Source organism: Phascolarctos cinereus, unplaced genomic scaffold (genome assembly GCF_003287225.1).
Source record: "Phascolarctos cinereus isolate Bilbo 61053 unplaced genomic scaffold, phaCin_HiC Scaffold_2;HRSCAF=192, whole genome shotgun sequence".
Taxonomy (NCBI): Eukaryota; Metazoa; Chordata; class Mammalia; order Diprotodontia; family Phascolarctidae; genus Phascolarctos; species Phascolarctos cinereus.
This window is the reverse complement of record NW_027555625.1, coordinates 156921033-156947367: the sequence shown is the minus strand read 5'-3', so window position 1 is coordinate 156947367 and position 26335 is coordinate 156921033. Positions and strand designations below refer to the sequence as shown.

The following is a 26335-nucleotide window of genomic DNA, read 5'->3' as shown; positions in this document are numbered from 1 at the left end:
TCACCCAGTCACAACTTCAACTCCTTGTTTATCCTCAACTCACATATCTAATAAGTTGCCAAATCTTATCTTTATCTCTAAACTTCTAACATAGCTCTTCAACTCCCAGTTATCACCCTAGTTCAGGCCCTTGTCATCTATGAATAGACTACTACTATAATCTTCTGTTTGGTCAATTAGTCAATAAGTGTTTATTAAATACCTACTATGTGCCAGGAACTGTGCTTACCTCAGTCTATCCTCCAAACAGCCATCAAAGTGAATTTCCTAAAGAACAAGTCTGATAATGTCACATCACCCCTCCTCAATAAACTCCAATGGCTCCTTATTAACTTTAGGATCAAGCATAAACTCCTCTATTTGGCACTTAAATATCCTTAGAACCTGGCTCCTTTCTATCTTTTAAATAGATAGAAACCCACCCATCTTGGGTCGCTTGCTGTTTAGCACACCCAACATGCCATCTCCCACAGCAGTGCCTTTGTATTTGTTATCCTTCATGCCTAGCAGGCACTAACTCTTCACTTCTGCCTCACAGAAACCTTGGTTTCCTTTAATACTCAGCTCAAATAATACCTTCTATGTGAGTACTTTCCTGATCACTCAAGTTGCTCCTCCCAAATGAATATATTTTTTTATAACCATATATGTGCATATACTTTCTCCTACCATTAAATATCAGCTCCTACAAGGCAGGGACTATCTTCTTCTCTCATTTCTATCTTTTTATTCCTACCCTTTAGCACACTGCCTGGCATTTAGTAAGTATTTAGTGATTGACTATTGGTAAGGAATTTTTATAACTGAGGCCATACTATGGCTCTGATTATAATTTGACTCAAAGGCTACCACTCAATGTGACACTTTTCTTAGGCTAGTGCTTTCTTCTAAAATTATCTTGCACTTACTTATCTGGGTAAATGTTACATAACCTTTCTCCTCTCTTCCTACCAAGAAAGAAGAAAAAACATATTCATCCCTGGGGGCCAGAGCTGCATCTACTTTGTCTCTGGATCCTGACACCCAGCACAGTGCTTGGCCAATAGTAGGCACCTAATTAGATGCCTGTTGCTTAGCTGATTACACAGTACTTTAAGAATGTCAAAGTGCTTTCTTCACAATGCTGTGCTACTACAAGCGTTCTCATCTAAATTTGACAGAAAGCAAACCTGAGGCTCCAAATGTCAAAATGCTTTGCTCATTTTTATGCAATCAAACCCAAGTTCCCTCACTCTAGGTCCAGTTCTTTCCACTACACAATTAAGGAAACAAAAAAAATTATATATTATATTCAAAATGGAACAATAATTCCTTTGTTTAAAAATGTAGATATATTTTAAAGGGCACAAAGCTGAAAAAAGCATAGTAAGAATGGAAGAAGCAAACATTAAAGGGCTCTATGAATAACATAATTACAATAACATCACAGAGTGCTTTCAAAGCATTCTTATCTGATCCACACAGCAATGCCATAAGGTAGGTGCTATTATTATCCCCATCTTGTAGATGAAGAAACTGAGGCTGAGAAGTTCAGTGACTTGCCAAAATGGGTCACATGACTAATAAATGTCTGCAACAGGATTTGAATCCAGGTCTTCCTAATGCCATAAGTATCATTCTACATAATATGCTATATTCTTCTACACAGAATACCCTTATGTATTATTTTAAAGTCGCTAGTATATGAGACTACTATTTAAGATTTATAAAGTCATTCATTTATATATTTCCAACATGAAAGTCTACTAAATCTAAATTGGAGAGGAACTAAAGAATGACACTCTTAAATATTTCGAAACACTCAATAACATTTTTGAACTACAACTTTCCAGTACTAAATTTGGAATAGGAAGAGATAGTTTTCTAACCCTCATTTACTCCTTTTTTTCCACTAAGGGATAATTTAATATAATTAAATTGAATTGAATTAGAATTTATGCAGACTCAGATCTAGAGCAGATAGTGATTCCTATAAGATAGATTCTCTATCAAATGTGAGACTTACACATCTGAAAAAAAATCAAACTATATGATTAAAAATAACAAATAGTTTTCAAATTCAACAGATTACTAGAATCTGTTTAGTTAATGCCTCCTTATGCCTAAGAATTCTATAGAAAGATAATGATTATTACTTTTTCAATTCCAAATTCAGAGTCTTTGTTTATCTTTAGTAAAATACTGGCAACACTGAAATGTGAAGTAAAACTAATAATGCAGTCTCCTGTTCTTTTAAGGATAGTGTATGCCATTGTCTATAGCTAACAAAAAAAAAATAGGCCTAGACTAACTTTTAATCCTGTATTTTCCCATACAAAGCTAAAGAACTCAAGAACTTCATAAATGTAACTAGTGCTGCCACTCATAGGAAGTACAATTGAATATTCCCTCACAAATTCAGAACGTGATTTAGAAAGAGTATCAAAATGGTACAGTATAAATTTAAGTATATAGTTATAGCATATGTCTTTTGGGTCAAGAAGGCAGATCAGATGTCATTTAATTAACATTATTTTAATATTCATAAATAAATAGTAATTATATTATCTATAATTTCTAAAAACTATTCAATGGATTCTATGAATATAAAAGGGGAATTAGAATTAGAAGTAGCAAGAAATACTACTACCATTATAAAAGAAAAAGAAATTATAAGAAAACAAAATAAACCAAAAAAGCCACTCTAAAACAACTCTCCATCTTCACCACTGGTTTTTGTTTTTACTTTTTAGTTCTCCCTGCCTCAAATTATCACATATATTAATGATTATTTGTACCTCCTAAATAGAATGGAAGCTCTGGGTTTTATATCCCTATTGCCTAACACAACGCCTTGCACTTACTTAGTTGCACTTAATAAATGGTTTCTGGACTGAAAAAAGTGTTGTGGCAACCTCAGATAATGAACACACCAAGTACACCTACAAAGGGGACAATTGCAAAAATAAAATAAAATGTGCAACAGGACAAAGTAGTTATAAAAACGGTACGGCAGCAGTTTCAAAAGGTAAAGAAGTTTTATTAAGCATTTTATTTTTTTTAAATGTACATACAGAGCAAAGATATAGAGCTAGAGGTCATTCTGAGTTCATCTTGTTCAAATCCCTTATGTTATAGATAAGAAAACTAAAGCCCAGAGAGTCTGGTATTAAGTAGCAAAACTGAGACACAAAACAAGGTTTTTGACCCAAATTCAGTACTCTTTTTATTGTACTACATTACTGAATAGTTATATGGAAGATGAAGTGAGTAGACAAATAAAAAAGATTAACACAAGATAAGAAAAGATTCCCAATTGCCACCATGGTAAAGAGTATCTTCTGAAAAAAATAATAACCAAAAGTATGGTAGTGATGCTATACATGTGGTATAGACTAGAAGGACAACACAGACCCACAAGTCATGCCTACCATTTAATTGATTTAATTGAAATATGAATCCATTTATCCCATGGCACAAAAGTGGAGGACAGGTTTCTAAGTTTTAAGTCCAATCCAAGTCACTTAACCTCAAAAAAGCACACTATTTTCATTAAAAGTGAATTAGATGACACTTTAAAACAAAAAGCATGATGAATGGCATATTGCTATTAACATAATTATTAAGCTAAAATAGGAAATAAATTATCTTTAAAATCACTATACAGTTAGAGACCTTTCCAACTGACTTGAGGAAGGCCTCTTAGAGAATGTTGTTTTACTTTAAAAACAAACAAAGAAACAAACAAAAAAAAGAACCTTAAAGCAAAAATAAGGGAGAAAAAAGGACCTAAAGAGCCAAAGGGGACCCTGGCTGGTATCAAAAGGTAAGACAGTGGAAGAACGTCACAAAAAGAGGTAAGGGAAGCTGGAGCAAGAAAAACTTGGATAAAAGAAACAAATAAGAAGCTCTAGCAAAGAGGAGCAAGCACAGTCCTTTGAAGAAACAGCTGCTTATCCTCAAAGGTGATGCTGCTGCCTCACCAATGAAATCAGAAAACAGATCACTTAGTAAGAAGTCAGAGGAAGAAGAGGTGAGCAAAGGTCACTAGATCACTTAATGCTAAGCAGAAGATAATCAAGTCAGCTAGTGAGTGAGTGGCACTTAAATGGCACTAGAAGGGCATTTACTGGGCATGAGTAAGATACAACACATTACAAATTAAGAAATGCGTGGAAGCACTATAAAGGATGTTGTCAGGGATGTGTATGACCTGTAATAGTCACACAGCCAAAGATCATGGATAGAAAGCTTGAGTGCTACAGTGGCAAGAGATTGACAGAAAGGCCTAGTACACTGGATAGAGGATTTAAGGGACAGCATGGACAAGTCGCAGAGGACAAGAAGGTACAGACAGGTTGTCATTTGAACTGAAAGTCAAGGGTGGAAGAAAATGCAGAGTTGCTAGACTATTATTTTGCTTCTTTTTCTCTGCCAAGGAAAATGATATTTATACGGGAAAGGACAAAAATAGCTAAGAGGGAAATGATAACTAAATAAAGAAATAATGAGAGCACAGAACTGCCCTTGAGATTAAGTCACAAAGACCCAAAGAAACGCATCCTTGAGTGCTAAAAGAAGTACAAAATGTGATTGCTGAGCCACTATCAGTAATCTCTGAAAGACCATGAAGATCAGGAAAGGTACTATCGCACTGGAGAAGGCTAATGTCATCTTGATTTTCAAAAAGTATAAGAGAATGAAGTCTACAAACTATAGACCATTGAGCATGACTTTGATTCCTGCCAATATTCTAGATGGTTAGTGAATATATAGAAAAGTGACAAGTCATGAAAGACTAACCTTTCTTTTCTTGTAGTAGACTGAAAAGATAAATGTATTGAAGCAGTCTAACTAAATGTTAGCAAAACACTTAAAAAAGTCTGTCACGTCATCCTTGTAGAGAAGATGTAAAGATAAGGTTCAGATAATAGTACGATGAGGTGCAATGAGGCATATTCAGAAGCGATTGGATGACCAACCCAAACGATACTTGTGAACAGCTGTCAGCTGGAAAAAACATTTCCACTGGGATATAGATCTGAGTTTGGCTCTGTGACCATTTCTTAATACAAGACACTTTAGGAATAACTCAAGCAAAAGCATAGATGGAATGCTTCTGAATCTGTAAAAATTAATGAAAGTTAGGAGGGATATTACTTTACTGGACAACAGAATCAAGATTCAAAATGATTTTGACAGGCTAGAATGTTGGTGCAAATAGATTAAGATGAATTTAATAGGAATAAATGTAAAGCCTCACATTTAGGCTCAAAAACATAAACTTCTCAAATGCAAAATAGAAGAAGTATGGCTAGATAGCAGTTTACCTGAGAAAGATCTGGAGTTTCTAGTAGATTGCAAATTTATTGAAAATCAATGTGAAAGTATTATGATACAGAAGCCAAAAAAAGCTAATATACTCTTAAGTTATATTAAGAGAGACACAGGGGGGCAGCTAGGTGGAGCAGTGAATGCAGCACCGGCCCTGGATTCAGAAGGACCTGAGTTCAAATCTGGATTCAGACATATAACACTTACTAGCTGTGTGACCCTGCTCAAGTCACTTAATCCCCACTGCCCAACCAAAAACAAAACAAAAACAAAACAAAAAAAAAGAGAAAGAGAGAGACAGTATTCCAGAATAAGGAGGGGCTTTTTTTTCTATTGCACAGTACTCTATACAGTACACTGTACTCTGTCCTTATCAGAACATTTGTGGACTGGTCTCGGATTTGGATACCACTATTTTAGGAAATAGAGAGCATTAAAAGGAAGGCCTCAAGTTCTTGTCATATAAGGACAGGTTTAAAGAACTGAAGATGTTTAGCCTAAAGATAAACCAAAAGGACATGACAGCTGTCTTAAAAGTATACTTAGCCCCATAAGACAGAACATAATTAAGGAAAGTTGCAAAGAAGCAAATTTAAGCTCGATAATAATTTTTTTAAAAACTTTACTAATAATTAGAGTTGTTATAAATGAAATGAGTTACTGCTGGAAGAAATGAGTTTCTTCCCCTCACTCCATAAGCACAGACTGGATAATCATTTGTTATGAAAGCTGGTGAAGGTATGCTTTTTCAGCCAAGGTTTAACTAAATGGACTCTGAGGTCTCTTTCAATTCTAAGATTATGTGATTCTAGAAATACTATGAAATTAGGTATATTTGGGAATCTTGGGGGATATTCTCAAGAAGAAAATGTTTCCAAAATGATGATTACAGTGGATTACCTTTTTTTTTTGAGGCAGTTGGGGTTAAGTGACTTGCCCAGAGTCACACAGCTAGGAGTGTTATGTGTCTGAGGCCACATTTGAACTCAGGTCCTCCTGACTCCAGGGCTGGTGCTTTATCCATTGCACCACCTAGTTGTCCCTGAATTAGGCTTTTAATTCAAATATCTATCATGCAAATAAACTATATTTCAAATAATTAAATAAAATTAAATAAATCTTTAAACAATTTTAAAGCTCTACTAACATTATATTGTCTTTTGTGCACCTTTAAACTTATAGGGCCAAAACATTTTTAAATTAAACTTTTTTTCTTAAAATAGTGGGAGGATTTCCCAATGAATAAAACACAAAGAGTCAATAAGCAACAACTATTATAACTGACAAATGATTTTATCACCTAATACTTTAGCTAGTTTTAAACTTCATTATTTTCCAGGACAACTGCATTTTAGTTCAAAATCACCCTAGAAAGGATTTATTCATAAATCCTTGGCAAGCTAGTTTACTGTAATTTTTTAAGGTAGACAGTAACAACATAAGTACACCTAAAAATGGAATCAAACTGGTTTATTTGGGCCTCCTAAACCATACTACATGACAACCTGTGCTAGAGATCATAGGCAAAACTGTTAAAGTCAATACCTAATAAATAAAAACATTCAAAACACTGAAGCAAATGAAATACAAATATGTAGAAATTATTCCCCTCTTTCAAATGGGCTTCAGGAACATTTTCTTAGTGTTACATTAAAAAATACACCCATTAATACAGATCAAATTAATTAGCTGAGATGATTAAAATAAGAGAAGAATCAAATCAGGTATGACATATAGACATATACGTGTGTGTGTCTAAGCCTCACATGGTTAAATATGATTTTAAATGCATGAAACTCAGAAGGGGTGTTTTTTTTGTTTTTTGGGGTTTTTTGCAAATTAGTAACTAAATCAATGGTTCATTTTAATAAATTTTAACCATCAGCAATAATGTATATATTGATAAGTGGCTTTTTGCTAAATAGGATTTAAAGTCAACTTCAAAAGAAAACCTTTATGGATATATATATTACCCCACCATCAATCCCCATTTTATTTTATAATGCCAAGTATAACCATTCCAATTTGTTCACTCAAAATTTGTTCTCTGCAATAATAAAACTTCTCTGTCCTTTAATGAAACTGCATTACCTAAAACAAAATAAAGTTATATGCAAGACTCTATTGTAGTCTTCCAATTAAGAATTGTGGCAATTTTTTCCCCTTTTTGACAATGAATACTGTTGTGATGAATTAAAACTCAAAAGTACAAAAATTGCTAAAGTATAAGCTATCACTTTGTAAAGAACTAGGTAATATCCTTTTCTATTAAACCTCTAAGAAAAATAAGCATCTAACAACTAATGAAAATTGATTATACAGAAAATTCTGCAAAAACACTATAAAAACAGCATAGAATGTTTATTTATGGGCACAACATACTAAGACAGACTGCTCAAATATAAACAAGTGATAAAAAACTAGAAAGGGAAGATTACATGGCAAGTTGATATGAATGAGGTTTAAGTACAGTACCTGACACCCTGTGAGAGCAAGAAGTGTAAGAGATACCAGGTAAGAGAGAGCTCACAGTATGAAGCAGAAGAGGTACACTTTTAGTGGCTGGCAAAGCCTCAGAAAGGTGGGCACAGTTGCTGATAGACTGGCTTCGCTTAGCTTCCAGGAAAGATAATAAAGTAATAATTATGTCAGAAGAATATTAATATCATTTAAAAAAACTTTCCGTGTTCTTTAAATATGTATTAAATGTATTAAATATGTATTAAAATGGAATAGTCAAGTGCAAAGATACTAAACACCTAAAGTTTGTCTGTTTAAATTTCTAAATCCAGTCACAACCACCTCTTGTAACGAAGGAAAAAGTGGCACAGATGCCAAAATCACTTATGTTGAATGAAAGATCATTCAGGTTTTTTATTTGGGGCTTTTTAATTTTGTTTTTACAGCAGCAGATTTACCTTTGTAATTACATTTTGCATAAGCTGATATTAAAATGAATTTGCATTACATAATAAGTACAGATATACTGATGTTGGAGGGAGGTATCCTGAGTGGCAAAGGAAATCCAGACTGAGATTTAAAATGGGTTACAGATAATCCACAAAGTAAGCAAATGAAAGATGACTATATACATAAACAGATTTTCACTTAAAAGTTTAAATGTTCCCAAACTATACTAATATGCAGCAACCAAAAATGAGATTTTTTTCCCCTAATATATGTGAATAATAGTGAAATACTTGGTTTAACTGATCTTATATACTAACTCTATACATGCTGCATGGAAATCACATGATTTCCAGGTATCAAGACCATGAAATTCCCTATTATCCAAAATATACATATCAGTATTTCTCAGGAGACAGAAAACTCTTCATATGAAAAACCACCACCATTTCAACTAAAAGGTATGCTTTCAGTATATGGCATCTAAAATTTTACAAATCAACAGTTAATGCAACAACAGTATAGGGTGGAGTTTTTTGTTTGTTTTTCTGGTTTTTGGGTTAATTTGGTCCTGCAAATAAGTCACCCATTTCAGTTTCATTTTCTTCACATAGATGCAATTTAAATAATTACTTATTTATACAATCTTAATATTTATTTGCATACTGCTAAAGAAAACTTGAAATGCAGTATGGTGTATTGAATAAATAGCTTGCCTTGGAGCCAGGAACATCTGAGTTCAAGTGCTGCCTCTGACATATACTGGCTAATCAACACTCTGGGCCACTCTCTGAGTATATTAGTTACAGAGAAAATGTCAACTTGTATTAAAAAAAGGAAGTTTCCTCATCTGAAAGTTCCCTCTTAGGGAAATCAAAGGTCTGGCTCTCTATTCTTATTTCGATTCTAAAAGGAAACTATGAATAGACAGTGACAAACATACAGGTAAAGAATATCTTAAACCTAGGCTTAACCTTTGGCAGTGTGGTGAAGTCTATGGGCCTCTTTTATATTTTTCCTACTCAAATGTTTAAGTTAAGGCATAAAGTATGTCCCTGTACATATTCTGTTTTAATGTTAAATTATCTCCATATGAATTTAAAACTGATTTTCAATCTGTCCTGTAAAAGAAACCTTTAAAGTGTTAAAAAGGCAAAATACAACAACCTTGTTTATATTTGTCCACTTTCCTTCTTATAAATCTTCAATACTTAAAGGGTATTTGATTTCTTCAGTTTGAGTATTTCCTTCACCACAAAATGGTTCAGGCTATTTTACTGACAATTCATTGAAGTTCCCTTTTACTTCCAAACGACTATTATCAGTTTGCATATTTAAAATTCTGTAATCACTCATTGCCTCAGATAAAATATTATGATTCCTAAAAACTAGCCTCAGCAGTTCTCTTAAACTGTCAAGTGTTTGAATTACTTCATTGTCTTTTTCTTTTTTGAACTCATGTAGCTGCTCCCCTCCCTCTTTGGCAGTTCTTCTACCAAACTGTAAAACATCATGCAAGTCAAAAGACAAGAAATTTAAGAGATTATTTTAAAGAAAAAGAAAAATGGCACTTCCAAATGGATTAAATATTACTACTAAATGCAGCATTAACTCCATTGCATGCTATTGTATTTACAGAAAAATGTTACCCTTCTACAAATCAAACACTAAATACAAAATGTTATCTTACCTAGGACAAAATGAATTTATATTTTTAATGAAAACTTAATAAAAATGACTAATCCTTGTTGAATAGATTAGCTTTCTAGGCTTTTCCCTATTAATGGCGAGGTAGTAATAAAATATACTAGTGTGAACATTAGTTTCATTACAATTATTTTTGTTATTTTTCAAGCGTATGAAATAAATATTTTAAACAGGAAAAATACATAGAGGGTAAATCCAGTTATAAATCAATTGCTAATTTAAATATTAACCACTACAAATAATGGACTTTTTAAACTAGCATATTTTACAAATACTAAAATACTTTGCAAATATTTTAATTTTAAAATTCTTAAGTTGTGCCTTGAATCTCAATAATTCTGAGAATACCTATTAACATTAATTTAGTAGCATAACTCATTATAGAACATTCCATATTACTAAAAATATGCTATCATTATATTAAGTATTCACTTCTTAAAAAATCTAATCTTTCTCATTGTTATATCATAGCTAAGTAGTAACGCCATTCTATACTTTGTACTAGAGACCATGGACAGTTGAGAATAGGAATTTTATAGGGCAGTAAAGAGAAACATATTTGTGTACCTTTACTTACAGCTTTTCCATGCCCTATCTTCCCCAGTGAATGAGAAACATATTTTCCAAAGTGAAGCTAAGAGGTATGGACAGTGAAGGGTCCAGGACAATTTGATAGCTCTTCTATGGAGAGAAGATACCCTTCTCTTTCTTGTAAGGCTAATTAGACTATTGTGATGTTCCTTAAGGCAATTATCAGCCTTCTGAGAAGGTGGGAGGTGAGAACAGGACAAAGATGCGTTCTGATGAGTTGTCTAATACAGTAGCAGCTTTTAAAAATCCAAACAAATTTTTAGTATATTTTATAATTGAGTTTCACAAGAATATTTTATTGCTCAATTTCCTAAAATTTTTTAGTTTTAAAATGTGGCATTAATTTCAAAAATTGGTATCCAAAGAAACTAATTTATCACATTGCTTTGAGAATGAAGTGTTAAAGTAACTGGTTAACACTTCTTGGAAATCTCTCTAAAATGGCTCAGTTTCAAAGCTGATGTTTTATTAAGAATTGCAGAATACACAGTATAATTAAACTGTTCTTTGATAACTGGGCAAGTTATAGAAACTGAGAGTCACAAATCTGATATATAAAGCATATATGTGTGGGCTGAATTGGAAGTCAAAGACCTGACTCTGGAAGTTACTGGAATTTGTTTTGGTTTTTTTGTTTGTTTTCATTAGGTCCCCAAAGTAAGTTTATTTTTTTGTGGATTCTTTTTCATTAAAGGAAAATGTAACAAAATATTCCAGTTAATTAAGGACTGTCATAGTAAAGGTTTTATTGTATAAACATGATTACATACAAATGTCCCTAAACATAAGAAAGTCTATTATTATTTATGAAATTATATTTAGATGCCCAGAAAGCTCAAGAGTATTGGAAACAAGAAAATACAAGCCTCTTTACCAATTAAAGACAAATAACTTCTAAAAAATAATTTGCTTCATTGAAATATATTAGTATTTTCATAAAAGTAGCTACTTTTAATAATTTACATAATAGCTGATCCAAGATTATATGCCAATAGCCAAGATTATAATATACTCATTATTTAAAATATCTGGCCAAATTAGACAACTACTTTGCATCAATCTTTCACTCAATATTTAAACATACTAGATAGTTCATAAAACAACATAACATTTGAGGAATTTTTACCAGTTGCTTTTTGACGGACTATATTCCTTGCTTTTTCAACTCCTGGAGCTCCAGATGTGGTAGCACTCCTAAATCTCATTGGTTCTGTAACATCAGGATGGCTTCTCCAACTCAAAGAAAATGACCTCCCCACTGCAGTGGCTTTCTGTGAATCTGAAATACAACCTAAGGCAAAAACAAATTAAATATTTTCCTTATTTTAAAAAATTACTTACAGTACTGTAGTTACAGATGTATATTTTAAGGTTTTTTTAGAAAATTATCTATTAACTTTTTTAAAAAATCCTTTGACTCCCTTAGACAAGCTCAAAGCTCCTCATTAATGCTAATGAAGCCATACAGTATTAAACTAAAATTAATATCTTCTAGAGTATTTTTTGCAAATATGAGTGATACCATTTTAACAAACTTTCTTGAATGCAAAAAAGTAACAAAAGCAATGCTAAAAATAATAGTAGCAGCAAGAAATAGTAATCCAGCCTCCAAATGCCTAGAACAGTACTCCATCCATTTGATCATTTAACCCACAAGAAATTCATCTTTATATTTTGTAACCTAACAAATAAAATGAAATCTTCATTAAATAGAATAAAGGAAGGATAGCTGAAATACACACTTGCAAAAATTATTTTTATCCAATTGCTTCACCATCCTAGTCTAAAAGTAAACTTTTAACATTAATACCAAGTAGTAAATTGAGTAACCACTCTAAGTTTTCATTCCCATTATAGCATCTGTTATCACACTACTTAGGAGATAATCATTGAAATGTGAAAAGCCCACAAATAAACTGGAGGATAGAGGGGAGAAACCTTTATATCACCCAAACTGGATGACTATGCCTTATGTGATGAAATAAAAAATTTTAATGAATAAAATATAAATATCTCCACTACTGAAGGTGGTTTTATAGCATTTTCTCTCACAATAACATATTCAAAATCCATTTCTAAGCAAGCAACGTTAAATCATTAAATGTTAAGACCTATTTTGCAAATACTATTTCTGAGGAAGGTTAAATTGATGCACAACAGAAAATTTTTAAATTTTAAAATTATAGCCCTTAAATGTTTATTGCAATGCTATGAGAAAGGGGATATTAAATTACTTATAGTAAGTGCTGCCACCCAGTACCATTAACCTTTTTCTGCTCTGAATCATATAGCCTCTACTAATCTGAAGGGTTGAAAAAAAAATGGTAATACTAGCATTCACATATCTTTCTTCCAAACTCTTCCCTTTAAACTCAGTTTTAGAAGCCTATGAGGACCTCTCCTTATTTACCCAGATCCAACCCAAATAAGAGTCCCAAAAGCAGAGTAATCTGGGACACAACAGAGTGATTCAGGGTTTGTTTTTTTTTAATATCTTCTGCTGATAATTTACTAAATTCCAATATTACTAGGTAGGCACTTGTTGACATGATACTTATGTTAGAAACTACAGTATTCAAGATCCAATGTTAGCATACAATGATAAAAACTTACCTTTGCCTCTTTGCTTCTTTTCTTTTTGCTCACTCAATTTATCCAATGGTAGGTTTGTCATTTCAACTCCATAAACTGTTCTGGCCAACACTGCTGTTAATGAATCCATGATATTGGCCCATTCGTTTATGAGTTCCTCCCAGTCAGTAAGTGAAGACAGCACACTAAGAAAATCATCCCAAAGTTCTCGAGAAATATAAACGCACAGATTTGCTCTGATCCACGCCACAATAAGTGTCTAAAAGAAAAAAAAATCCTACATTTCAAAGAATTAAAATTTTAATAACAAAATGTATTTCTAATTATAATTAAAATAGATTTCAATGTGAAAAGTAAGTTAACCACTAGAGAGTTCTTTCTTATTATTTATTAGAATAAGTTCAACAAAGATTTGAGCTACCATAAAAATAATCATGGTTGTGAAGCAAAGATACTAAAGCAACCACATTTGTTGCTACTTCTTGCTATTGGGGAAGGATAGAAAGATAAGAGAAAGTAAAACTTAGTGTTCCAAGAGAAAGAAGCAATCTTGCTACTTTGTAAGACAAGAAAGCATAACCAAAAAGAATTAGAATCACCAGTAACACTAACCATTCTATCAAATATTAACACAAATAGCTTAATAAGCATTTGTTGGATTTTGTTACTGAAATTCTCCATGCCTAAAATTATCCAGCTGTCTCCTCTGCCAGAACAAAATCTCTGTATTTTTAGAATCTGACCTAAAAGCCAACTCTTTGGAAAAGTGTCTCTAATTAACCCAGAGCATTCTATATGATTCAGTACTTTCAATGCATATTAAATTAGCATATTTTATTTAATCCACTGAACAGAATATATATCTATAGATATAGATATAGATATAGATATAGATATAGATATAGATATAGATATAGATATAGATATAGATATAGATATAGATATAGATATATTTTAATATCCCATTTTCAGAGAACTGTATGGAAGGAGGTATCATGGTGCAGAGAAAAATGAATTATTTTGACATGAAATCAGAGAATGTGGGTTTGAATCCTAGCCCTGACATTGTTGATTATTTTGAATTTTTATTCCTGTATGTAGCTGTTGACATGTTTTTCCCCTCCTCTTTAGACTGTGAGCTGCTTGAGAGCAGAGAATGTTTTTATCTTCTTTGCATCCCCAACACATAGCAGCAAAGTGTCTGGTACATGGTAGGTGCTTAATAAATATTTATTGACTGACTTATCAGTGTGTGACCTGGCAATGTAAATTAACCTCTAAGGAGCTCAGTTCCCTCATACATAAAATAAGAGAGTTGAGTTAGATGACCCCTAAGGTCCCTTTCTGCCTCCACATCTCTGATCCCTTTTCTAAAATATGTTTATTTGTTGTTAACAGACAAATTATATAGAAGAGGAAAGGGCACTGGACTTGGAGTCAGAAAGATTTGGGTTCAAATCCTGGTTTAGAAGACACTGGGTAAATCATTTAACCTCTCTGTGCCTAAGTTCTATTATGTTCTTTCCAGCTCTAAAATCTGTAATCCTGTGACTTAAGGTTTATAAGACTCTATCCAAGAACTTTAACTGCACCTAATCAGAAAATAATGAAGAGTCCCACCCAGATAAAACTAGATTTCCTATCCCAGTTAGTTTATTTAATACATATTAGAAGAAAATATACTAACTAAAAATTATTGTATAAAAGCAGTATTTGAAAGACACTCAAAGTTTATAAGTACAAACTCATAATTGCATCTTTATACTAACACAGTAAAATTCTGAAAGTAAGGAAGTCTAATTTCAATCTAAAAAGGGACTTTTTATTGAACTAAATCCTACAGATTTACAAATAGGCCAATATTCAGCTTACTATAAAAGTTTAGCAGTTCTAATTTTTATTCCTCAAAGTACATCTATTGACAAACCAGGAGTATGATTAAAATGAGCTTGCATATATCCAAAGATTTAAAGATTTATCTTTGTATAAGAAGTGATAAAGAATTCATATGACTGAAAAAGATGCCAGAGAGCATTCTACTACCATCAGGTAATCCAGTAAACAAAAACATCAGAATAATCATCAAGAAAAAAGGAAAAGGGCATAGACCTACATCGTTCAAGTTCAATGTAAATATTTCATTGAAATTCATAAAATTACAAAAGCAATTTAAAAACATCAAAAATATAAGGCATTTACATTCAGATTTCACATTAACTATGAACCTAAATATTGAAAGCAATGAAAAATTAAAATAACTAGATCTAAATTTACATTTATAATTAAAAGTTTTCAAAAGAAAATAATGACCAAAGATATGGCTAAGACCAAGAGGAAATTAATAGCATTCAATTCCACAAATTCAAACATTTATTAAACATCAAAAATGTATAAAGGCATGATTTACAAGACAAATCATCAGAAAGACAGGACTAGAGAAATAGTATTTACATAAAGCATTAAATCATGTTTAAAATTAATTTTATTTGGCTTTAATATTCCTTAAAAGTTACAGCTTTTTCTAAAATTTCTCCTTCAAGAATAAAATCATAATAGCTTTAGTGTAAAAGGGCAAATGCGAACATTATGGCTCATGCTACTTAAATATTTTCTAATCATTATAGCTCTTGGCAAATAACTTCTTTCTGTGCTATGGAAATCCTATAATTAACTTATATTGCTACATACAAAAAATATATATCTATAGGAATTGAGTCTGCATTACAATTCATAAACAATCAATAAAATCTTAAATAACAGAAAAAAAGGACAACCAGATATAAGAATTTTTTTAAAAATTTTCTTTCAAAAAGCAGTTCAATTTAATGGAAGGATCAGATCATCCTGGTCCTAGTCCATACCATGATACTAAACAGCTTTATAACCCTGACCAAGTCTCAACCTCTGAGGTAAACCTCACTTTCCTCATCTAAAAAAAAAAGAGAGGTGAGCTAGATGATTTTCAAGGTCCCATTTAGTTATAAAATTCTTATTCAAAAACATTTTAACCAATTTAAAAAAATTCACATAAGAAATGAGACTTTTTAAAAGAATATTTTTGCCCTTAAACTATTTTCTACTTATATACAGAATGCCGGAGCCAGTTCATGCTGGCTCTGGAGAATCCAATTGTTAAATTTTCAGTGCAAGCTTTAACACCTCAGAAATTGGCAAATGCTACAAATTGGGTTTAATTTGTTATTTTCTTGATTGGCTAGTCTTAGAAAGTAATGGAGAAAATGTTTCTAAATACACATGACACTATCATTCATGAAAATGTATGGCTCAGTAAATCTATATTAAAATAGATGATAAGGGAAGAGATTTCTTTTCTCTTAATTAAAAAAAAAATTACAGAGCAGCGAGTTGGTGCAATGGATAGAGCATTGGCCCTGAAGTCAGGAAGACCTGAGTTCAAATCTGGCCTCAGACACATAACACTCACTAGCTGTGACTCTGGGCAAGTCACTTAACCCCAATTGCCTCACCAAAATAAATAAATAAGTAAATGAATGAATGAAATGAAATGAAATGAAATGAAATGAAATAAATATCAAACTATTGTCAATGAGTTCTTAATTTAGGCACGCTTATAAATTATGGAATGATAAACCTACAAAGAGGAAAGAGCTAATCTAGTCCAATCTATATATTTAGGGATGAGGAAACTAAAGGCCAGAAAGGTTAGGTGACTTGTCTCGCTCAAGTTAATACAACTTGCAAGTGTGTGTGTGAGTGTGTGTGTGTGTGTGTGTGTGTGTGTGTGTGTGTGTGTGTGTGTGTGTGTGTTTTGGGGCTGGGGGAAAGGGGTAGGGATGTGGGCTTTGAACCCTGTTTCTCTGACTGAGCCAAATCCCCTTTGAACTACATTATGCTTTAGCCACCTAATTACCAAAAACCAGAAATTAAAATCACTGATATAAAACTCTTCCTTAACTCTATGTATTCAAGGAAAAGACTCCATGCTTATAATTAAATTGACTTTTCCAACATATTAGGTATGGTAATAACAAGTAAATATACTTGTTCAGTGATTTCTCCATCATGTCATCTTAGAGAATCTCCCAAGGCTCACAGATATTAAATGGCTTGCTCTTGGTCATACAGCTAATACATACAGAGGTAATATTTGACTTTGAGTTCAAAACTTTATCAAATAAGTATAACATTGCCTCTCATCAAAAAAGAACATGAATTACCTCTCTTCCTTCTTGACTGAAGTAGGGATCTGAAGGTAGGGAAACCTGCACATAATGTAGGACTTAATTGATATGTTGATTAGTTTTGAAGAACTACAATGTTTTTATTCTTCATTATAAGGGATGGCTCTCTTGGAGGGGAAATGGAGAAGATATATTGGGAAATAAAGGTAATGTAAAAATAAAAGATATCAAATTTTAAAAGTATATGTCAACAAAGATATTTGCTGAATGATATAAAGTCTCTTTAATCTATAAAACAAAAGAATAAAAATGTCTGTAAGGCAGAAAATATTTATTTTTTTTGTGTCATGGACTACCTTGGGAGTCTAGTGTAATCTATGATCCCCTTCTCAGAACAGTGTTTTTAAATGCATAGAACAAAAAGCTTACGATTACAATGAAATTAAACTGAAAGATAATTGTCAAAAGGTTTTTTTTAAGTTTGCAGACCCCAGATTAAAAATTCTTGTTTTAGAGAGAACCCAAAGCTAAAAGACAGCATTTAGAGTATGACCAAAATCATAGGGAAACAAAATTGTAAAAGGATATTTACAAATTATTGAAAATGTGCTAAGTGGAGCTGGTCTGGATTACTGAATTGGATTGGGTAGAAATGGGAAATAACAACAACTTTAAGTACTATACAAAGTAAAAGTGGAAGAGATTGGGAATGAGAGTATTTTTTTTACTTTATTATAACACCTCTGAGAAAACTAGCTTTCACTATGATATAGTAGAAAGGGCACAGGACTGTGCTAGATTCAAGGACACCTGAGTTCTAATACTTACCTACTGCATATCCTTAACCAACTCACTTAATTTCTCTAAACCTAAGTTCTTTTTCTGTAAAATAGAGATGATAACATTTGCATGACTTACCTCATCTTCAAGAGACTCTTAAGGAGGAAGAGATATTGAGACCGGAGGACCTTACAATGGGCATTAACTGCAGGGATTTTGTGCTTAGAGAGACCACTTATCCTTCCTCAGGAGAAAGGGAATCAGCACTCCATGGGGACATCAGAGAAGTGGGAAGGTAAGGACCCAGGAAAAGATCATAAGGCATAATGGGGAAAATGAATGTAGTAAGGGCAAAGGGTAGTAAGGAACTTCACAATCAGGACAAAGTAAAATTCCTACCAAGTGAAATTCTTCTATCTTCTTTATCATCTGGGGAAACTGATATTTCTAAGAATGAGATGCAATAAAAAAAAAAGGAACAAGGGGTAAGATCTACAAGGCAATACAAAGAAACAATTTAGAAGTAGGAACCCAAAATATATTCCTTAGAAAATTTATTCCATCAATACAAAGACTAAAAAAGGAATAAATAAATATAAAGGCCATCAATCAAAGAATATAAATGTAAAAAAAGACAAAAAGGGGAAGATAAATAATGAAGAGGACAAGGGAAAGAAATTCTTTTTAGAAAAAAGAGCAGAAAATGAAAAAAAAATCTTAAAACAAGTTGAAGGAGAGAGGAAGAGAGATTTTACTTTAGGAAGAAAAAAAGAGGAGAATTAGATAACTAGATGAAAGGAAGAAAAAGCAATTAATAAATTAAGCAAAACTATAGAACTAGGGGAAGGGGTGACAAAGGGGTGGGGGTTGGCTTGAAGATGGAGGGAATAGGGTTGCTTTAAAGAAGATTAAGCTAAAATAGCTGAAGAGATATAGTACTTTAATCTCTTTTATAGAAGGGGAAAAATACTAATTCAGAAAAAGATCTAATAGTAAGGACAAATGGAGCATAGTAACAACCTAAATCTTCTGACTTTAAATGTAAATGGATTAAACAATCCAATTTTTAAAAAAAGTAACAGAGTAAGAAAGCAAAATTCCATAAAATCTGTTGCTTATGACAAACACACCTAAAAACAAAGACATACACATAACAAAAATAAAGGGCTGGAGCAAAATTTACATCAAGTGATTCCAAAAAAGCAGGAACTGTAACAAATATTCACAACATAAAAAGAGAAAAACCAAGGTGGCTACATAGAGCAGTAGATAGAGCACTGGCCCCAGAGTCAGGAAGACCTGAGTTTAAATCCAGCCTCAGACACTTGACACTTACTAGCTGTGTGACCATGGGCAAGTCACTTAACCCCAATTGCCTTACCAAAAAAAAAGAGAGAGAGAGAAAGAGAAAGTGAGAGAAACCAGAAAATTACATTAAATTTATATGCTCCAAATATCAAAGTGCCTATAATAAGTAAAAAAATCAACAGAATTACAAGATGTGGACGGTAATACAATAGAGATAGGAGTTTTTAATGTCCCCTCTCTCAGTTTTGACAAATCCAATGGAAAGATAAAGGAGAAATTGCTAGATTAGAGCTCGAAAACTTATGTTGTCTTCTACACAGGACCACTAATTAATACATATATTTCTCAGCAACACATGGAACATTTAGAAAAAATGGCCATATATCAAGTCACAGATATACTGCAAATAAATGCAAAAAGGCAGAAGTAGTAAACACATGTTTTTACAGACAATAAGGTAACAAAAATAGTAACCAGTTCAGAGAACAACAGACATACACAGACCCAAATGGAGACTTAACAATGAAATCGTAACTACTGAATTGCTTGAAGAACAAATTAGAGATACAATTAATAATTATGTGAAAGAAAATGATAATAATCAAACAACATAGCAAAATTTATGGGATGCTGCTAAAGCAGTCCTTAAGTCTGGAAACCATATCTTTATCACATCAAAAGCTCTTCCTCATCTCCCCATTTGTCCAAATCTACATAGCAACCCACCAGAAGTATCTCAGGTATAAGAGATGATAGGAGAGATTCCTCCAGAATATACCATCTTTATCCAAAGGGTGGTGGATAGAAAAGCAGAAAAACCTTAAAGAACCCCAACACAATAAAATCATGGATGATGGAAATAAGTCTTTAACTTCAAAACAAAAAAATAGAGGTGAGGGAGTATCGGTAGGGGAGGAAAGACTACACCTGTGATTTCATTAGTGTAGGGAACACCCAATGGGGAAATTCCCTTTACCAATGTAGAACTCAGAGAATTATCTAAGGTGTTGAGAGGTATAAGACTTGCCCCAACTACAAAGTTTGTTTATATCTGAGGTAAAATAACATTTGAATTCAGGTCTTCCTGACTCCAAGGCTAGCCCTCCATCTACCTCACCATTCTGCCTCTCCAAATGAAAACAGAAAATCCCATAAATTACATAAAGTTAATTAAGTAAACCATAAATTTATTTTCATCATTTAAAAAATTTATTAATGGTCAAAACTAAAGTATTATATATGAAACCTGGCTAGCTCTTCAGATTTGTGGGTTTTTGTTCTTTGGTTTGTTTTATTTGTTTCTTTTTAAAGACTTACCCTAAACAGTAACCCTGCCAAGCTCTGGGCAAACAAGTCCTTTATTTGGTTATCCTTTGGCTTCTGCATGACAGCTTCTGTTATCCTGAGTAGTATTTGCAACATCTGCTCCCTGGACCCCCAAAATAAAAGTTGCATGTAAATTCCACACATTATTCATCACAATGGTAAATCATTTCAATTTTATTAAACTCTCAAATTAGAAACACTGCTGTGAGTCAATCATTCAGTAAGTACATATTAAGCACTTACTACATGCAAGGTACTGTGCCAGGTATCGAGGATACAAAGAAAGGCAAAAAAAAAATGGCCCCTGCCCTCAAGGAGCTTACATTCTAATATGGGAGACAACATACAAACAACTACATACATACAAGATTTATACAGAGGAGATGGAAGGCAATCTCAGAGGGAAGGCACTAGTGGGAAAGGAGGGAAACCAGGAAAGTCTTCTTGCAGAAGGAAGGATAGAAGCCTAGTCTGGAAGGAAGTCAGGCAGAAGTGAGGAGGGAAAGTATTCCAGGTATGGGAAATAGCCAATGAAAAGGGACAGAGTCAAAAGCTAGCGTCTTGTGTATAGCAAACAGCACTCTATGTTGCTGGATTGAAGAGTATAAGGGAAATTGAGTGTAAGAGGGCAGGAACAACAGACATGAGCAAGGTTGTAAAGGATTCTGAATGCTAAATAAAGAACTTTAAATTTATTTTGATCTTATAGGTAATAGAGAGCCACTGGAGTTGAGGGCCATGGTCAGATTGGCGGTTGAGGAAGATTATTTTGGTAGCTAAGTGGAGGAGAGATTTGAATAAGGAGAGACAAGGTAGAAAGAGTAATCCGAAGGCTATTAAAATAGTCCAGGGGTGAGGTAACAAGAGGCTGCACCACGGTCATGGCTGCATGAGTGGGAAAAACTAGGACATAAACAAGAGCTGTTGTGAAGGGAAAATTGGTAAAATTTGGCATCAGATTGGATATTTGGAGTAAGCGCAAGAAATGAGTCAAAGATTACATGGACCAAAAACCATGTATCAATCAAAGAATCTTAATTGTCTTATCAAGAAAATAACAATTTTACCAAAATATACAATCTTGGAATAAAAAACAAACATTTAAAAATAATTCTCCTAATTCTGCACTATCATTACCATATACAAAGTAATTTTGGACACAGTGAGTCCTGCAGGAATCACAGACTATGAGTCTGTATTTGATTAACATGAAGCTATCAATAATTTCTATTTTGGGAAAGCAAATGTAACACCTTGATTTTAGCACTTTTTTAAACACCTCAAAACATTTTAATTTCTATTATCAAATGTAGCATGGCTTTACATGGTGGGGAAAATGTCAGTCAGTTCTTTAGTGTACAGATATTAAGGTTACTGTCAAATCTCAAATACCGATTCTTACAACTGGATTAGTCTCAGAGGTTATCTAATGTATTTGCCAAGTACCCATATTCAAGACACTATGTGATCTAGACCAGGGCCCTTCAGTGCTTCTTGAACTGTGGGTCATGACCCACGGTTTAAGAAGTGCTGATCTAGACCACTCTCAAATCAGATAAAACTGATAACTATTCCAATAACAATTTAACACACTTGTAAAAAAAACAACCTTCGTGAAGATTCACACTTTCATACAAAATTGCTTTTAAAAACATAAATCGCTACATAAGTACAAAGTAGTAGTCACATTTAACAATCTTTTTCATCTGGGAATTTTTCAGAAGCCAGTTAAATCATTCATTTTTGCCATTTTTAAAAATTCTCATCTCAGTGGAGACAGACAGCTAATTGTGGTTCTTTAAGGAAAATCCACTACTAAATTCCTTGGCTTTTTTTCTTCAATATGTGTCAAAAACTTAATTTTCTTTAACCTTTCCTTAGAGGTCTTATTTTGTAATCATATTTGTAGCTCTCTTCCTCTTCAAGTCTCCTCTTAACTGTAAAGCTTAGTTGAGAAATTACAAAATTACAGACTCAGAATAATGGAATCCAAGAGTCAGAAGAATCTCAAATAACATCTAATCTAATCTAATCTATACCTGAGCAAGATTCCTCTCCTACAACATACCTGAAATATGGTCATAGAGCCCAAGGCAGCTCATTCCTCTTTGGACTTACTCCAACTGTTGGGAAAATTTTTTCCCCTTAGCCTAAATTTACCTCTTTACTTCTTCCACCTATTACTTCTAGTTCTGCCTTCTACAGTCAAGGAGAATAAATCTAATCCTCATCCACATGATAGCTCTTCAAATATCTGATAATTCGATTTCATCCTTACCTTCTCTTCTCCAGGCTAACCATCCCCAATCTCTTGAAGCTATTTCATTTGGCATGAATTCAATGTTCTTCAACATCCTGGTCACCCTTCTTTGAATGATTTCTGGCTTATCAATGTTTTTGTTTCCTAAACTGCAGTGCCCATAACTAAACACAATACTCCAGATGAGTTATGACTATGGTAGAGCAGAGCAGCAGGACAACCACCTTCCAGTTTCTGAGAACTATGGTTCTCTTATGAAAACCTAAGTTTGCCTTTCTTGGCTGCCATAAAACAATATTAGCATTACATTTTCAGGTTGCAGGCTACTAAAACCCCAGATCCTATTCAGACAAATTGCTGCCATGCCATGTATTTCTACATAATGAATGCTTGGGAAGCTGACTTTCCAAACACAAAGGTAAGGCAATTTATTTATATCTACTTACTTTCATCTAAGTCAATGTGGCTCAACATTCTAACCTGTCAATATTCTTGAATATTGTTATCCAGTGTTGGCTACACCTCAAAGTAGCATATGTTTATTAAATAAGTTTGCATCTATATCTTTATTTAAGTCACTGATAAAACTGTTCAAAAGCACAGGAACAAAGACAGATCCCTGGAGTTTACAAATAGAGATCTCCTTCCAAGCTGACATCAATTAATTAATGATTACTTTTTAGGTCCAGCTGTTCAATCGGTTCCAGAAATTTACTCAACAATATTACCATATTTACTCTATCTCATCATCTTTCTCACAAGAATAGCATAAGAAATTTTACCAAATGATTAGTCAAAATTTAAGTAATCTACAAGATTCTCCTGAATAATCAGTCTAGCAACCCTATGATAACTGCTGTAAAAAGAGGTTGGATGGGAAACATGCTCTATTGGTAAAAACAAATTTAGAGCTTGATTTTATATATATGGGGTGAGTGCAAGGAAGGAATTAAGATTAATGCAGAAGCTGGCAAATCGGGAGACTAAAAGAATGGTGATACCTTTCACAAAAACAGGAAAATGTAAGACAGGCGAGTTGGGAGGAAGATAATGAGTTCCCCTTTGGACACGATGAGTTTAAGATATCTTGGACATACATTTTGAAACACTTAATGGCTCTATTGTCATAAGCCCAGGTCCCCCCCCCACCCCCCCCCCCCCGTCAGCAGGGCATACATGGTCACTCACTCCACTTTGATGAATAGAGAATTATCAACTACAACCATTTTGATACAATGGCAGAGCATAAGCCCTTACCATTTGACCTGATGCTGTACCTCAAGGGCCCCTGGGTCTTGCCATTTACCCTGTTACTGCACTACAACCACTAGGCCTTTCCAAAAGCCCTACAGCTGAACCCTATTGTCTTTCCAATTAAAATGTGAGCTCCTTGAGACCCCAGACTGTGATTATAAATATCACTACTTCAAAGAAAATAAAAAACAGAAAGAGTCAGTTGGGTCAATATAATAACATCACTTTGATTTTAATAAAATGTATTAAATTATTCTGTCTTTTTGTTTTTTATATGAAAATGTTTTTTTCCAGAATGGATTTAAAACTCCTTATTAAGTCTCCTTGCTAACATTTTAAAAAATTATCAACAAACAGGTAAGTAGAAAAATATAATATTCCATAATATCTTAAACAGCTATTGAACTGATTTCAGTTTACACATTATATTAAAGTATATAATAAACTACTGGGTTAACTTCTCACAAAACCACTTAACATGTTTTAATGTGGAAATTATATATATAAAATGTATGTACATACACACCACAATAAAGTGATCTAGTCACTCTCAATTCGAAAATTTTTTTTTAAGGCAATTGAGGTTAAGTGACTTGCCCAGGGTCACACAGCTATTAAGTGTCAAGTGTTTGGTCTGAGGCCACATTTGAACTCAGGTCCTCCTGATGTCAGGGCCGGTGCTCAATCCACTGCACCACCTAGCTGCCCCCAAGAATATTTCTAATATCAATATTCAAAAACAATGAACTACCAAGGCACAGTCTCTTGTGTTTAAATTCTTCATAATTCACAGAAATCCCTTATTCAATAACAACTGGGACTCACTGAAGATTTTATAACAAGCAGTAAAGCAGTACTTTAATATTTTAATTACACTGTTAAAAATTAAAACACACCACATCAATTTCTTTGAAAAGTAAACTTACCATGTCTTTTTGTTCATTGCAAGTTCCATTATCATGTGCCTAAAAATACTCAAAACAGCTTTACAGGCATCAACTTGCTCTTTCAAAAGCATGGGAACTTCAGCACATGGCTCCAATAAAAAGACATTAGCAGAATTTGTCAAAAATACCTGAAAAGCAATACATTTCTTTTAATTTTATTTTTATTCTGAAATTACGCACCAGAAAAGATAATTTCTATATACAAAGTGGAATACAAAGAAGAACTGTATATGAAATCCATTTCGTATGTCTTGGGTTTTTTTTTTAAGTACAGTAACTGAACATGTTACTTTCAAAACTGCCCTGTTAGTCCATTGTTTCTTCTGAATTCCTTTTGTACATTAAAAAAAAAATTGTTTCAACTACTAATTTGTTTTGGCATCACAATTTCTCTCTCTCCTTCCAAGCTCCCTCAAATCAAAAGTTGGGGGGAAAAACACCCTTATTTCACGTAAATAGTCAAGCAAAACAAATCCACATAGTGACCATGTACAAAAGTGTATTGTCTTTTTTTGCACCTGATTCCACCACTTCTATCAGGAGACAGGTAACAACACAAAAACAACATTGTTAAGAACAATGTATAGCATTTGAAACAGAAAGAAATTTAATTTCTTAAATAAGGGAAACTTATTTTAAGGACAAACATATCTATTTCAGTCCATCAATCCATGCTATTAGAATAATGTTAGTCTTTACAGCAGCAGGAGAAATAAAGAGTATTAAAATATATTCCTGAAGATTTAGTTTAACTTTTAAAATCACATAGATATTAATAATGCCATAAATTAATTCCTCTAAAATAAAATTAAACTGTGGCACACTAACAATCCAAATAAAAAGCATCATGGAGTGGCTTTTGAAATATTTATCTGATTCCCTCTCAAACCCTCTAAGGTGAAGGGGAAAAAAAACTGCAGCTATGCTCTGAAGGATGAAGGAGAGAGAACTATAGGACAAAAGACCAGTAAACAACTAGTAAATGCATATTTTAGTCTTAAAAAGATTTTAAGAGTATAAATTTGTCACTGGGAATAAGTGAGCTACCTGGGTTAACTAAGTAAATGCATCACTTTAAAAACTGGTGCTCTTGGTATTTCAGCAGTAATGATGGCTTTGTGCTAATTTAGCCACATTCTTTTGCCCAGAACCCTTTTTGATGAAAGGAAACTTATTTTAGGGATTAA

General features: G+C 33.1%; 1 protein-coding gene across 1 annotated transcript in view; it reads right to left on the bottom strand.

Moving 5' to 3' along the window:
• RALGAPA2 (Ral GTPase activating protein catalytic subunit alpha 2) overlaps positions 1–26335 on the bottom strand; it is a 417261-nt gene that overhangs the window by 289791 nt on the left and 101135 nt on the right. Inside the window, exons 14-17 of the mRNA XM_020989297.2 lie at positions 25128–25276; positions 20679–20790; positions 13132–13369; positions 11645–11809 (exon numbers count right to left, since the gene is read on the bottom strand). Coding sequence (XP_020844956.1) covers positions 11645–11809; positions 13132–13369; positions 20679–20790; positions 25128–25276 — 664 coding nt within the window. The remainder of the gene's footprint in view (positions 1–11644; positions 11810–13131; positions 13370–20678; positions 20791–25127; positions 25277–26335) is intronic.